The sequence below is a fragment of the Chelonia mydas genome, chromosome 3 (genome assembly GCF_015237465.2).
Source record: "Chelonia mydas isolate rCheMyd1 chromosome 3, rCheMyd1.pri.v2, whole genome shotgun sequence".
Classification (NCBI taxonomy): domain Eukaryota; kingdom Metazoa; phylum Chordata; order Testudines; family Cheloniidae; genus Chelonia; species Chelonia mydas.
In genome coordinates this window covers 179,529,877-179,546,659 of record NC_057851.1, presented here as the reverse complement: position 1 = coordinate 179,546,659, position 16,783 = coordinate 179,529,877, and the positions used below count along the sequence as shown (strand labels likewise).

The following is a 16,783-nucleotide window of genomic DNA, read 5'->3' as shown; positions in this document are numbered from 1 at the left end:
TAGTTATTTAAACTAATGGGATAAGTAGCTGGGTGGGTTTGTCTCTGTAGCTGCCTCTCTACCCCTAGAACTCTACTAGGCAGGGGAAGGCCTTCTGCAGAACAGACTCTGTGTATGGGGAGAGCAGGAAATGTAGGAGAACATGTAAGACTTTGCATATTTTCTTCATATTTTGTCAAAATAACTCTATAATCATGCCAATTTAAATTACTTTGTAATTTATTTCAAAACACCTGTCAGCAGCTATGTCTCTAACAATCGACACACAATTTCCCCCAAGAAGTAGAGAGTTAGGGAAACCCCTATGACAACCTAGTTCCTGCTTCTTTGCTCCCTCCCCTACAGAGCCCAGCAGGAGGGACAGACACCCACACCTCTATCCCCCAAAGCCCAGCTGCAGGGACTCCCCCAGCCCAGACACTTGCACACATCCCCTATCCCCCTGAGCCCAGCTGTGCTCCCTCCCTCCCCAGCCCAGACACTTGCAGACCCCCCCCCCCCCCCCCCAGACCCAGCTGCAGCCTGCCCCCCAGCCCAGACTCCCACACCCCTGACACACACACCCCTCCCCAGAGCCAAGCCGCAGGCCCCTCCGCAGCCCAGACACACTCACCCCCTGCCCACCAGAGCCCAGGATCCAGAAGGAGAAACAGCCTGATTCTGGGTCCTGGGCTAAAATGGAGTTTCCTGCACTCCACCTCCTTCCTTCAGGGCATGGTTAGTACTGCAGCTGCTGGGAATCTTGCAGCTCCCTTCTCTTCCTTCTCCTCCTCCCCTCCCCTGGAATTTCTGCGCCAATTCTGCATTGCGTAGTGGTGCAGAATTCCCCCAGGAGTCATAGTATTCACTTTAAATATTTGAAGTGTATTCCTAGTTATGTAATCCAAATGCTGTCTGAGCTTGCACTCGTATTTTTAAGACTTTATTTCTGTTTATTTTACAAGTCACTTTCAGACCAATGTCCAAAATAGGAAAGGAAACAGTTGTTTTTTAATAATTGGGTTTCCCTAGTGCTTCTGCTAGCCCAGTTTACAAAAAAGATTGTTCTTTTTATGGTATTCATTATATGCCTACTGTATAAACTTCACTATCTCTATGTACTTGGACATTTTAATTACTTCTGTAATATGACTTCAGTGGAATTACGAAGAAGCAAAGAGCTTTAAGGTTTAAAAAGTTACTTTGTTTTGAAATAAGTATAGAATTTTTAAATGATCATTATTTAAGGCCAGTGACTTTATTTTCATTCATGGCTATGAAGTGCCTAGCAAGCTGTTGGCACTACAGTAGAAACTGCACAGTTACGAACTGACCAGTCAATGACACACCTCATTTGGAACCAGAAGTAAGCAATCAGGGAGCAGCAGACACACCAATAAATAAATAATTTTTTTTTAAAAAAAAATTTTTAAAAAGCAAATGTAGCACAGTACGTTGTTAAACTACCTAAAAAAAAGGGAGGGAAGCAGTGTTTTTCTTCTGCACAGTGAAGTTTCAAAGCTGTGTTAAGTCAATGTTCAGTTATAAACTTTTGAAAAAACAGCCATAGCATTTTTTTTGGAGTTACATCCATTCCCAAGTTGTCACTCCTGAGGTTCTACTGTATATAATTATACATGAGTTATTTAAATTACCAACTTGAATGTTTTCTATATGTCTATGAATATTTTGGGATAAGACAGTAATTGTTTACACTCCATTTTTAGGTTCAAGGTAAAGATCCATCAGTGGAAGTCACGCAGGACCTTATTGATGAATCAGAAGAAGAACGCTTTGAAGAAATGCCTGAAACTAGTCATTTGATTGATCTTCCTACTTGTGAACTCAACAAACTTGAAGAGATTGCTGACCTAGTTACCTCTGTTCTCTCCTCACCCATCCGTAGAGAAAAGTTAGCGCTTGCCTTGGAAAATGAAGGCTACATTAAGAAACTATTGCAGCTTTTCCAGGTTTGCGAAAATCTAGAGAACACTGAAGGTTTACATCATTTGTATGAAATTATTAGAGGAATTTTGTTCCTCAATAAAGCAACTCTGTTTGAGGTAATGTTTTCTGATGAGTGTATTATGGATGTTGTGGGATGCCTCGAGTATGACCCTGCTTTGGCTCAGCCAAAAAGGCACAGGGAGTTCTTGACCAAAACAGCAAAATTTAAAGAGGTTATACCTATAACAGACTCTGAACTTAGGCAAAAGATTCATCAGACTTACAGGGTACAGTACATTCAGGACATCATCTTGCCAACACCGTCAGTTTTTGAAGAGAATTTTCTTTCTACCCTCACTTCCTTTATTTTCTTCAACAAAGTTGAGATTGTCAGTATGTTGCAGGTAAGTGAATCGAAGGAGGTAGGGCGGGATTGTAAATTGAGACTTCCAATTGTAATTTTGAGGTTAATTGTACATCTTTAATTCAGTGTTGTGTAATCATGTATATCTTTCATTTTGTTTGCACAGTATCCTTGGTGCTTCCTCACACTTCAAACAGATGTTAGTTATATGCTTTTATGTAATATAAATTGAGTTTAAAGTACATTACAACCATCTGAAATGTATCATATACTTCAAAAACTGATTATAAATAGCAAAATGATGCAGTGGAAAATGGTGAATAGACTAGAAGTACCATAATAACTTTCACACATCTATAGTGTGATCCTCAATCTGTGAGTGAATTACAACGCATTTTAAACTGTTTTCATCAGGCAGCATGCAGTTTTATTTCTCTTATATTAATGGATAGCAACACTTCAGTGTGACAAAATTTTTTCACAGCAGATCATTAATCCCTCATTTGTAATAGGTATAGCAGGAATGTTTCTGATCGTGTTATCTACATTAGTGCTATTCATTTGTGGCACCAAGTAAGTACTTTAAAATAGTTGCTCTCAATTTTTCCAAACTACTGTACCTTTTTCAGGAGTCTGATCTGTCTTGCATACTCCTAAGTTACACCTCATTTAAAAACTACTTGCTTACAAAATCAGACATGAAAATAATGAAAGTGAGGGATCAATAAAAATCCCAGAAAGAGAGCAGAGAAGAGGAAAGCATAAGGGATGGGGTGAGGAGTGAAATTCCCAGAAGGTGCACCAGAACACAGAGACACAAGAATATATATAAAGTGAATTGCTTGTTTTTTAGGTTGTGGATTGTATGAATTTCTCATACTTAGTTAAGTTTGACATTTAGTTAACTGATTTGGTAGCCTAAAGAAACTCAAAAATAAAACTGTCGACTAACAACATTAATAGAAGAACTTGGGTTTGATACAGGTTTCTCCCTCATTTATTTTTGTGTATATGGGATCTTGCTACAGATAAAAATGAAAGCTCTTGATTTTCTGAGACCCCATCTCAGGACTTTAGGGTCATTGGGTTTTTTGTTTGGTTTTTTTGTTTTATTTCTCTTCCTCCCACCTGCAAACTCTGTTTCAGGGTGCTGTTTTTCCCAATTTAGGTTTCATCAACTTATTTGTGAAAGTCTGATTGCATCTTAACAGAAAACTCTGATCCCTGCGCTGATTAACTCCTTTCTTTACTGGCCCCTGAGGAGTGCTTGAGGCCTTGATGTGTTCTGTCACTTCTCCATTACTCTCAGCTACAGTAATGAAAATTTTGCAGTCTTGAGTTTACTTGATTTTTTTTTTCTTTTAAGTAAAATTAGATGGTAGATGTAGTTGCACACATTTCAAAACCTGGCTACTTGTGCGAGTGGGGCATACTGACATGTTCATCTTTTAAAAGCTACTTTCCGTAGGCCACCTATTCCACATCAGGATGGCAGCAGTGGCGGCTGCTGCTGCTAAAGGTGTATGTGAATGAAAGCAGTCACTTCACACGGGAGGGAAAATCTAAATTGTTGTATTACTTCCAGTAGTAAAGACATGCTTGTCTCAGTCCTTGGAAAAATCATGGAGCAGGTCCTCAAGGAATCCATTTTGAAGCACTTGGAGGAGAAGAAGGTGATCAGGAACAGTCAACCTGGATTCACCAAGGGCAAGTTATCCTTGACCAAGCCTTCTGTGAGAGATAACTGGCTCTGCGGATCTGGGGAAAGCGGTGGACATGATATTCCTTGATTTTAGCAAAGCTTTTGATACAGTCTCCCACAGAATTCTTGCAAGCAAGTTGAAGTATGGATTGGATGAATGGACTATAAGGTGGATAGAAAGCTTGCTAGCTTGCCAGGCTCAATGGGTAGTGATCAACGGCTCGATTTCTAGTTGGCAGCGGAGTGCCCCAGGGGTCGGTCCTGGGGCCGGTTTTGTTCATTATCTTTATTAATGATCTGGATGATGGGATGGATTGCACCCTCAGCAAGTTTGCAGATGACACTAAGCTTCGGGGTAGATATGCTGGAGGGTAGATATGCTGGAGGGTAGGGATAGGATCCAGAGTGACCTAGACAAATTGGAGTATTACACCAAAAAGAAATCTGATGAGGTTCAACAAGGACAAGTGCAGAGCCCTGCACCTAGGACAGAAGAATCCCATGTACTGCTACAGGCTGGGGACCGACTGGCTAAGCGGCAGTTCTGCAGAAAAGGACCTGGGGATTACAGTGGACATGAAGCTGGATATGAGTCAACAGTGTGCCCTTGTTGCCAAGAAGGCTAACAGCATATTGGGCTGCATTAGTAGAAGCATTGCCAGCAGATTGAGGGAAGTGATTACTTCCCTCTATTCGGCACTGGTGAGGCCACATCTGGAGTATTGTGTCCAGTTTTGGGCCCCCCACTACAGAAAGGATGTGGACAAATTGGAGAGAGTCTAGCAGAAGGCAATGAAAATGATTAGGGGGCTGGGGCACATGACAACTTACGAGGAGAGACTAAGGGAACTGGGCTTATTTAGTCTGCGCAAGAGAGGAGAGGGGGGATTTGATAGCAGCCTTCAACTACCTGAAGGGGGATTCCAAAGAGGGATGGAGCTCGGCTGTTCTCAGTGGTGGCAGATGACAGAACAAGGAGCAATGGTCTCAAGTTTCAGTGGGGGAGGTCTAGGTTGAATTTTGGGGAAAACTAGTTCACTAGGAGGTTGGTGAAGCTCTGCAATGGGTTAACTAGGGAGGTGGTGGAATCTCCATCCTTAGAGGTTTTTAAGGCCTGGGTTGACAAAGCCCTGTGTGGGATGGTTTAGTTGGGGTTGTTCCTGCTTTGAGCAGGGGGTTGGACTCCTTTCTTTTTAAGAGACCAGAGCGGTCTTTCCCAACAGTGGGGAAGACTAATAAATGATTTCTTCTTTTACTGTGACTGCTCTGGAGAACACTTTTTTCTTTGTAAGTTGACCCAGCTGCTGAGTTTCTGACAGCCTCATTCGCTTGATTGAAGTGTGAATTTCATTAAAGTGAATAGGATTTAAAATTCAGGAGTTAATTTCTAAAGCTAATCATAGAAGTGGCACCAACTGCCTTCCTCAAACTTCTAGTTAACCTAATAAATTTAAGTTAACAATTGCAAAGGGTATTCATTGAAGTTGTCTTTGAATTATTTATTCACTTTGGACAGAACTTTGCTAAATGTAGATACTAGGTATTGCTCAATTATAGTGCAAATAACATGCACTAGTTACATGTCTTCATTTTTGTGGTGGGTTTTCAGAATTAATTCAGGAAGGTTATCAAATGATTTTGTAAACCTTGGTGGGTAATTAGTACTGTATAAGTCAGTGATCTTGCAGCATGATTTGGATCTAATGTACTCCTTAGTAAAAGGGGTCATAATACAGCAGGCCAAATTCAGAAGTGAGTCAGTCAAGTGTAACAGTACAGGTTTGTTTTGTTTAAACTTACTTTATTAGTATTCTCAATGTATTACACCTGTTCAGACTCTAAGTCTCCCTTAGGCTCACTGGGTCAGACTCAAAAGAGTTATACAACTTGCATGTAGAGGAGCTGGAGAAAGGTGTTAGAAAATGTAAGTGGCTCCTTAATGAGTTACATCAGAGATGATGACTTACACAACCACTCTAATGTTGCATAACTTTAAGGGGCTCTAAGGCCTGGTTTACACTTAAACAGCTATGCCAGCAAAGCCTTGGTTAGAAGTGTGAAGAAAAAAATTACACCCCTAACTGATATAGCTGTACTGTGCCCTACTGTAGAGCTCTCATACCATCAAAAAAGTCCTTTTGCTGGTATAACTTATTTCATTTGGGGAACTGATATAAGCTATGCCAATAAAAAAACTCTTCTGCCTGTGGCTATAAGCTGTGTCTCCAGTAGGAGGAGGTTTGCCAGAAAAGCTATACTAGTAAACCCTTTCTAATTTTGAAAAGGCCTAAGGTACGCTTTGCCTCTGTATTTCACCCTTAGTGCCTGTTACATTTGGAAGACACTTAAACTTTTTTTCAGGTGCCTTTATAGGTTTCCAAAAAGCAGGCTGACATCAGGCCAGTCTACACTTAAAATTTAGGATGACATAGCTATGGCTTTCAGAGATGTGAAAAAATAGCACTGTAGCGATGCCAGCCTAACCCCTGGAGTACATACGAACATAAGTAATCTCTCTCCTGCCATCCATCTCCACCCTCTGACAAACAGAGGCTAGGGGCACCTTCCTTACCCATCCTGGCTAATAGCCATTAATGGACTTAACCTCCATGAATTTATCTAGTTCTCTTTTAAACCCTGTTATGGTCCTAGCCTTCACATCTCCTCAGGCAAGGAGTTCCACACGTTCACTGCGCGCTGTGTGAAGAAGAACTTCCTTTTATTTGTTTTAAACCTGCTGCCCATTAATTTCATTTGATGGCCCCTAGTTCCTATATTATGGGAACAAGTAAATCACTTTTCCTTATTCACTTTCTCCACACCACTCATGATTTTATATACCTCTGTCATATCCCCCTTTAGTCTCCTCTTTTCCAAGCTGAACAGGCCTAGCCTCTTTAATCTCTCCTCGTATGGGATCCGTTCCAAACCCCTAATCATTTTAGTTGCCTTTCTCTGAACCTTTTCTAATACCAGCATATCTTTTTTGAGATGAGGAGACCACGTCTGTACACAGTATTCAAGATGTGGGCGTACCATGGATTTATATAAGGGCAATATGATATTCTCTGTTTTATTCTCTATCTCTTTTTTTTTTTTTTTTTTTAAATGATTCCTAACATCCCGTTTGCTTTTTTGACTGCCGCTGCACACTGCATGGACCTCTTCAGAGAACTAGCCATGATGACTCCAAGATCTCTTTCCTGATTAGTTGTAGTTAAATGAGCCCCCATCATATTTTATGTATAGTTGTGGTTATTTTTTCCAATGTGCATTACTTTTCATTTATCCACATTAAATTTCATTTGCCATTTTGTTGCCCAATCACTTAGTTTTGTGAGATCTTTTTGAAGTTCTTCAGAGTCTGCTTTGGTCTTAACTATCTTGAGCAGTTTAGTATCGTCTGCAAACTTTGCCACCTCACTGTTTACCCCTTTCTCCAGATCATTTATGAATAAGTTGAATAGGATTGGTCCTAGGACTGATCCTTGGGGAACACCACTAGTTACCCCTCTCCATTCTGAACATTTACCATTGATTCCTACCATTTGTTCCCTGTCTTTTAACCAGTAAAATCCATGAAAGGATCTTCCCTCTTATCCCATGACAACTTAATTTACATAAGAGCCTTTGGTGAGGGACCTTGTCAAAGGCTTTTTGGAAATCTAAATACACTATGTCCACTGGATTCCCCCTTGTCCACGTGTGTGTTGACCCCTTCAAAGAACTCTGATAGATTAGTAAGACATGATTTCCCTTTACAGAAACCATGTTGACTTTTGCCCAACAATTTGTTCTTTTATGTGTCTGACAATTTTATTCTTTACTATTGTTTCAACTAATTTGCCCAGTACTGACGTTAGACTTACCAGTCTGTAATTGCCAGGATCACCTCTAGAGCCCTTTTTAAATATTGGCATTATGTTAGCTGTCTTCCAGTCATTGGATACAGAAGCTGATTTAAAGGACAGGTTACAAACCATAGTTAATAGTTCCGCAATTTCACATTTGAGTTATTTCAGAACTCTTGGGTGAATGCCATCTGGTCCCGGTGACTTGTTACTGTTAAGTTTCTCAATTAATTCCAAAACCACCTCTTATGACACTTCAATCTGTGACAATTCCTCAGATTTGTCACCTTCAAAGGATGGCTTCGTTTTGGGAATCTCCCTAACATCCTCAGCCGTGAAGACTGAAGCAAAGAATTCATTTAGTTTCTCCATGATGACGTTATCGTCTTTAAGTGCTCCTTTTTTATCTCGATCGTCCAGGGACCCCACTGGTTGTTTAGCAGGCTTCCTGCTTCTGATGTACTTAAACATTTTGTTGTTACTTTTTGAGTTTTTGGCTAGCTGTTCTTCAAACTCCTTTTTGGCTTTTCGTATTACATTTTTACGTTTTATTTGGCAGTGTTTATGCTCCTTTCTATTTGCCTCACTAGGATTTGACTTCCACTTTTTAAAAGATGCCTTTTTATCTCTCCCTGCTTCTTTTACATGGTTGTTAAGCCACATTGGCTCTTTTTTAGTTCTTTTACTGTGTTTTTTAATTTGGGGTATACATTTAAGTTGGGCCTCTATTATGGTGTCTTTGAAAAGTGTCCATGCAGCTTGCAGGGATTTCACTCTAGTCACTGTACCTTTTAATTTCTGTTTAACTAACCTCCTCATTTTTGCATAGTTCCCCTTTCTGAAATTAAATGCCACAGCGTTGGGCTGCTGAGGTGTTCTTCCTACTACAGGAATGTTAAATGTTGTTATATTATGGTCACTATTTCCAAGCGGTCCTGTTATAGTTACCTCTTGGACCAGATCCTGTGCTCCACTCAGGACTAAATCGAGAATTGCCTCTCCCTTTGTGGGTTCCTGTACCAGTGCTCCAAGAAGCAGTCATTTTAAGTATTGAGAAATTTTGTCTGCATTTCGTCCTGAGGTGATATCTACCCAGTCAATGTGGGAATAATCCCCCATTATTATTATTATTGAGTTTTTTATTTTGATAGCCTCTCTAATCTTCCTTAGCATTTCATCGTCACTATCACTGTGGTCGATAATAGATCCCTACTGTTTATATTCTTATTAGAGCATTGAATTACTATCCATAGAGATTCTGTGGAACATGTGGATTCATTTAAGATTTTTCCTACATTTGATTCTACATTTTCTTTCTCATATAGTTCCACCCCCCGGCACGGCCTTTTCTGTCCTTCCGATCTATTTTGTACCCCGGAATGATTGTGTCCCATTGATTGTCCTCACTCCACCAGGTTTCTGTGATGCCTATGATATCAATATTCTCCTTTAACACGAGGCACTCTAGTTCACCCATCTTATTATTTAGACTTCTAGCATTTGTGTACAAGCACTTTAAAAACTTGTCACTGTTTATTTGTCTGCCCTTTTCTGATGTGTCAGATTCTTTTTTATGTGAAAGTTTCTCATCTGATCTGGCCGACACTTTATCCTCTTTCATCCTCTCCTCCTGACTAAAACTTAGAGACTCTCTCTCTCAATAGACTCTCCTCTAAGAGAAGTCTCTGTCTGATCCACGTGCTCCTCTGCAGCAATCAGCTTTCCCCCATCTCTTAGTTTAAAAACTGTTCTTTAACCTTTTTAATGTTAAGTGCCATTATTAAGAGTATAATGCCTCTGACAACCTAGCATTCCTACAATAATGGAAAAACCCATATCATCGCTGTAGTCTGTATCCACTCAATGGGGTTATGATAGCATAGCTGTGGCATTGTAGCTATGCCGCTATATCATCTGTAGTGTAGAGATGACCTTAGGCAGAGTGCCCTCGTGCTATATGGAATTTCAAAGACTTTTTGTAATGTTTTTATAATGTAATAATTTTTAAATTAAATTTCTTAAGACTATGGTTAGAATATTTAATTATTATCATTAGAAAATGTTGTTCTTTTTTAATAATCTCTATCTTAAGTGGGTAATTACCAGTAGGTAAACTTTCAGATCAGTACATAAGGCAAGTTATAAAATTAATAGCACAGTTATGTACAAGTGATTATTTTATATTGGGTAGATGTTTCTTGGTATGATGCTGCTTTTTACAGGTTGGTACATAGTAAAGTGCTTTTGCATATTTAAATCGGTGTACTGGTTTATAACTTTTGTAAGTGCTCTAATGTTGTCACTGTATTTTTAAAAACTTGGTTAGTACTTTTAAACCGAAGGCACCAAAGCGACACAGTGGTATCATGATTCCTCAGGACTTGTTTCCCATACCAAAAAATACAGAGTGTAGAGGGAGAGTGGGGATTGGCCGAACAGCTGAGGGATGGTACTGTTCACGTTCCTGTTCTCTACTCTTTAGCGTAATCGTAAAGTGTTTTTCTAGTTAGTTATGTGCTTTAAAAAAAAAAAACCTCTTCAATATAAAAGGAGAAAAAGCAGACCAAATGGGAGAAGTAAATGAAAATCAGGGAAGGTTACTTAGATCCAGAGCTTCCATGGGGGTTGAGGTAACTGAACTTAACCCAGAAGGAAACCTATATTTCCAATGTCATGGGCTTAGCTCACTGGAAGTCAAACCGTTGTGGGCAAGCCGATAGAAGGCACAGCTCATGGAAACTAACTGACCCAGGACTTGTCTATACTAGGAAGGTTTTGCTGGTATAGGTAAACTGGCAAAACTCTTTGTGTGAACATGGTTATACCAGTATAATTGAGTATATGGGGATGGGTTGGGAGTCATGAGCCATGGAAAGAGCATTAGAAAGAGAAGTGAGGGATAGAGTGTGGAGTAAGGGAGATGGTATTTATGTTAAGTTTGATACTTCAGAAAGCAAGCTTGGTAACGTCTGTGTTCTGCGGTAACATGTTGAGAGATGGTATTGATTTTCCATGCCAATCTCTTGTTCTATAAAACAACAGGATTAAAAAAGCTTAGCATTTGAACTTGAGATGTTTTACTGTAATGAATAAAGGTATGCTGTTACTAGGCTAAAACCTTAAATCTAAATTTTGTTCTCACTTAAATCAGTAGTAGTTTTACAAGTGTATTTATCTGAGGGCAGCATTTGACCCATTAGTTCTCATAGAGTTTAGTTTCTGTGAAATACTATAAGTTTTTAATATAAGGCATTTCACATCAAATAATGCTTAATACAATAAAATCCATTGGAACATGCACTTCAGATCTGCAGGCTAGGATTTCCTTATTTATGATGAAAATGTCAAAGTACATGACCTGTAACTTAGCTAGCAAGACCACCAAAGCTAATATGCTAGATTCTAAAGCACAAGCACATAGCTAAGTAGAAAATTTTATTTTATGACTATATATAACTATTGGCTTGAGTATAGTATAGTAGAATGCCTTTTTAGTTTTGACTATTATGATGTAATAGTAATTGTTATATAATGTGTTATGCAGGAAGACGAGAAGTTTCTGTCTGAAGTTTTTGCACAATTAACAGATGAAGCTACAGATGATGACAAAAGACGTGAACTGGTGAGTCCTTTCTTTGCGTGTGAAACTTCAGAGGCTTAAGTATTAAACTTGTACTGCAAACCTTCCCTTCAGTTACCTTTTTGTAGTCATTAAGCCATATTCCTAAAATGAAGTAACAAATTCTTGATTGAGTTCTCAAAGTCTAGTAAAGAGTAAATTGTGGTTTTCTTTATTTTACTATTGACAATTAGAATGTAGACACCTGAAAATTACGTAGTTGTAATATTGTTTACCCTACACAGTACTGCTGAGTTCCACAATTCTGGCTGTATCAATGTGTCCTTCACCAAAGGTCTATTGTCAGAGGTCCTGAGATTGCTGAAAAGTCACTGTGAACAAATTTAAATTTAATGATTTACAGGCCACTGGGACTGCCTGCTGATCTGTACTTAAAAATCTTGGACTTATTTGTAACTGAAAGAGGGATGACCTCTGGAGTCCCTTATTTTTGTATTTATAGCTGCCACCCTGATTCTCTACACCATGTTGCATAGCCAGCATTTCTCCCTGAACCTGTTTACCTCTCACTAGAATGAACAGCGGTATTGGAGAAAAGAACATACTGGAGAAAAAGAAATAGTTATTGTTGTATTTAAACAACAGATATGCCAGACAACAATTTAAATCCTTTATATACTCAGTTCAGTAAGATAACTAGGTGTTCACTTTCATTTTTTCAGGAGGGTTTTTCTTCTGTCTTAGTCAAATAACACAATTTGAGATTCAAGTTGGACCATTCAGATTTTTTCCTAGCTGCCTTTTACCATTATTACCTAAGAAGTATAACCGGTTTCTCAAGTGTTTTTATCCAATATAGTTCACTGTTTTTCTTTGATGTACTAGGAATTTAATTACACAAATGTTTTATTTGTTAATATATCTTTCAAATGTTATAGGTTAACTTTTTCAAGGAGTTCTGCGCATTTTCTCAGACATTACAACCTCAGAACAGAGATGCGTTTTTCAAAACTTTGGCAAAGTTGGGAATTCTTCCTGCTCTTGAAATTGTAATGGTAAGTGAATCTCTTGCAGACAAATTCTTTTTAAAAGGGTACTGAATTCTGGTGTCCTGTTTTGACACTCTGGGCTGAATTTTTCAGACATATTGAGCGCTTGCAGCCCCTTTGACTTCAGTTGGAGTGTCACGGAGTCCAATGGCGATGCTCTGGAACTGCTCCCCATGAAGCCAGTCAGGACTCTGGGGCGGTCGCCTTCCGGTGAGCAGCCTGTCTGCAGGACACACAGCTCACACGGCTTCCACCTTCCTGGGTCTGACCTCGGAGCATTCAGCATCCTCTGCCCCTCCGTGTGCTTCCCACAGCGAGTCCGCTCAGGCAGGGCTCCTGGGGAAGCCAGAGGGTCCTGCACCCCAACTTCGCAGTCAGACTTGACTCTCAGTCGGCCAATAAAACAGAGGTTTATTAGATGACAGGAACATGGTCTAAAACAGAGCTTGCAGGTGCAGAGAACAGGACCCCTCAGCTGGGTCCATTTTGGGGGGCAGTGAGCCAGACAACCACGTCTGCCCTTCACTCCATGTCCCAGCCAGCCCCAAACTGAAAGTCCCTCCAGCCCCTCCTCCTCTGGGCTTTGTTCCTTTCCCGGGCCAGGAGGTCACCTGATTCCTTTGTTCTCCAACCCTTTAGCTCTCACCTTGCAGGGCGGAAGAGCTCAGGCCATCAGTTGCCAGGAAACAGGGTGTCGTCCAGACTCCTGCACACACCTGCCCTCTAGGGCTCTGCAATGATCATACACCCTTACCCCACCCCCTAGATACTTAAGAACTTCATAGGGGAACTGAGTCACCCCCACACTATTCAGAGGAAACATTAAGAACAGTCCCACTTCGTCACATGGAGCACTTCTGAAAATCAAGGTGTCTCAAGTGGAGCACCCAAAATCAATGACTAATTTGGAAAATTTTGGTTATAATTTAGAAAAATATATTTAAACTTGTGTGGTGGAGAGGTAAGTGAATGTGGTGAATGTCCCTGGTTTTGATAAGATGAGTGCAGAATTAAAAATTACATTTAGTTCTTGATCTCTTGACTCAACTCTGGTATGTACAGTCCTGAACCATTACATAAGGTATCAGTGACAGTTTTGTGACTAGAAACAAAGGATTTATATGCCTTGGAAAGCTGGGAATTCCATCTTTCTACTGGTATGAAGCATTTTTAATCATGACAGATTGAGATGTTAGAGCATAAATATTGTTTTCCAATTTGTTTTCCTTCATTTCGATTCTGATGTGATTTAGCAGTTACCACTCTACCTAAAAAACAATGCTTTGTACCACCTAAAAATTCTGAATCCCAACTTTCAAATGCTCTAGAGTGTTTAGTCTCTCACTTTATAGCAGCTCATGTCTACTGATCTGCTAAACACATCACAAATTAAGTGGAAGACTAACACAATATTGAAGTCCGAAAATCTCATGATCTTTCAAGGCTGTGATGTGCCTTTGTAGATCAGTACAAATATTTCTAGAGCCACTGAATTTTTTTGGCTCTGGTCCAGGACCAGTTATCAGAAGGAAAAAAGACGTTCCCTGAAGAAACGTATTCATGCTCTAGATGAGTAAACAGTAAGTGTAAACAGTTGTATGTGATTGGGATAAGTTTGTAAACCTTTATACTGGCCCTTTTGTACTAAATTAACTCAGCTGTGGTAATAAATATAGAATATTTGCATCTAGATATTAAGTAGTGCTATGTGGACTTTAACTACTAGCTGCCAAAATTGTGGCCATTAAATTCACACAAATCTTTACACTCTGGGTAGTGTGGAAAGTTTTCTTCATATTTATAGTGGGACAATTGGACTTGCTTAATGTATAATATGACCTTGCAATCAAATGTTAGTTTTATCATACTCCTATGCTACTGTACTTCAAATGGTTCATCTGTAATAAACTGACTTTACTTTTTTATTAGGGTATGGATGACTTGCAAGTTAGATCAGCTGCTACAGATATATTTTCTTATCTAGTGGAATTTAGTCCATCCATGGTCCGAGAATTTGTAATGCAAGAAGCCCAACAGAGTGATGATGTAAGTAAGAATATTACAGAACTGTCTAATAATTTGTGTATATGCTGATTATACTTGTTAAGACGGTACTCTTTGCTTTTTGCAGAATTGAGATCTTTTCAGTCTAAATATAAATTTTCTTAGATGTGTTACAGCCTTTTTTTTTTTAATAAGAGTATAGAAAATGTAGGAAGAAGACAGGGAACAGCATTCTGATTGGGTTGGGGGGGGATATATGAGCACACAAAACCTGTATTTTGCTCATTATAGAATGGGTTCCCATCAATTGCCAGGTGAAATCCAGGGTACTAGGTGGTATATTACTAGACAAAAACAACATTAAGATGGAGTTAAGGTTGAGAGTACATATAGTTACATAGAATATGAAACATTAGAGGGATGTTGTTGTTGTTCTCCCAAAAACAAGCATTACAAACTCAGGAGGGTTCAGACTTAACATTAAATGTAAAAGAAATGCAAACAGGTTCAAGTATGGAAATGCATGGTTAAGGCACTGCCTTGGAGTGACACTTTGAGGGAGAAAAGTGCACCTGATTTTTAAAGACATTTGATTTTTTGCATCTAGGCTCATTTTCAGGTAATCTTTATTTTTTCCATTCCACTGTACTGTTTTAATATTTGAAACTCAGGTTTTGCATTCACTTTCAGTTATTTTTTCACGTGTGAGCTTTCAATGGCAGCACCTAGAGACCGAATAAAAATCAGTCTAGTAGTATTTGTATTACTGAAAACTTATATGTAATTGATTTGCTTTGTTGCAGGATATCCTCCTCATCAATGTAGTTATTGAGCAAATGATCTGCGATACTGACCCTGAACTTGGTGGGGCTGTTCAGTTAATGGGACTCTTACGTACTCTGATTGATCCAGAGAATATGTTGGCCACAGCTAATGTAAGAAAATGCAAAGGGGTAATGAAACTTTACTGTCTATGCACATTTAAAAAGTCGTCTTACTCTTTCTAACTGTCTTCTTTGGTTGGAGGATAGTAGGAACGAAAAGCATTTTGGTATTGTCCTGTTTTGCCTGATGATTTTCGTCAACTGGAAAATTTCCATAAAATTATTGATAATGAAAGGCACTGATTTGTAATTACTGTATCTAATTAATGCTAAGAAACATGGCATTGTCTAAGAAGTTCTTAAAATTGGCAGTCTTCTCCCCAGATGCATGGGTATTAGACTAGTCTTAGCTCCTATTGGCTGCGTGGGCCACGTCAAAATATGGAAAAAAAGAGTCCAATGTGTCTGTATGAGGCTAAGACAATGTTTAATTCCTACAGCATAGTGCAAATCCACCTTGTTAGAGCCATTCCCGTACTATAGAATGTACTTTATCCTGATAGAATACTTGGTCATAAGTATGATTCTGTTTATATTGTCAGAAATGAACAAAAATCCAGGACTCCTTGAAATTTGTTTAAAGCTTTGCCCAGAGTTCTGATAATTCCATTTAACCTGCATTACATCGAATCTAAACATTACCTTTGGATTAAAATATTCTATAAAGTTTAGGTCTCCAGGGTTTGCTTTGTTATGGTGAGTAGCTGTTAGTTTAAATTCTTTTTCTCTAAGAAAAAAATATAGTGTATATAAAGTACAATGTGCCTGTGTTGGTTTGGAATTATAGTCACCAAAAGAAGTATTTAAAGTAAAATCTAGTAACCTTATGTACATACAACAATCCTTAAATGTTTTATGCATTGTAGAGAACAGATGAGGATAGTGGTCCCTCTTTTTTCTTTTTCTTTTTCTTTTTCTTTTCTTTTTCTTTTTCTTTTTCTTTTCTTTTTCTTTTCTTTTTCTTTTTCTTTTTCTTTTTCTTTTTCTTTTTCTTTTTCTTTTTCTTTTTCTTTTTCTTTTTCTTTTTCTTTTTCTTTTTCTTTTTCTTTTTCTTTTTTTTTCCCCAATATACAGAAGCTTCAGGCAATATATGCAAAATTACTGGTCGCTTCTTTTCCTTTTTAAATTGTTGGTTAAAGGAACTATATGATGCACTAGTGTCAGTTCATTTGTCTTTCTCCATTGGAGAGATTTGAGTTCATGCTTTTGCTTTAATCACAAGTTATGTAAGGTTGATCTCATCCTAGTCCCTCCCACTCTGCTCTACACCGTTGGGTGTGATGGGTTCATTCTACTCTAGAGAACACCTGGTGTGTTGCAAACCTGTATCAAAAGATACCGTCAGGGCTATGTGAGGTAGCTTATGTCTTGCCTGTGCTGTATTTTACTTAAGTGCTATTAGTCCTCACTAGCAAGGGCACTA

General features: G+C 38.9%; 1 protein-coding gene across 2 annotated transcripts in view; it reads left to right on the top strand.

The window, feature by feature from the left end:
* PPP4R3B (protein phosphatase 4 regulatory subunit 3B) overlaps positions 1-16,783 on the top strand; it is a 75,278-nt gene that overhangs the window by 16,211 nt on the left and 42,284 nt on the right. For both annotated transcript variants that reach the window (XM_007070066.4, XM_027832204.3), the window contains exons 4-8: positions 1,707-2,330; positions 11,388-11,465; positions 12,362-12,478; positions 14,402-14,518; positions 15,280-15,411. In XM_007070066.4, coding sequence (XP_007070128.1) covers positions 1,707-2,330; positions 11,388-11,465; positions 12,362-12,478; positions 14,402-14,518; positions 15,280-15,411 — 1,068 coding nt within the window. The remainder of the gene's footprint in view (positions 1-1,706; positions 2,331-11,387; positions 11,466-12,361; positions 12,479-14,401; positions 14,519-15,279; positions 15,412-16,783) is intronic.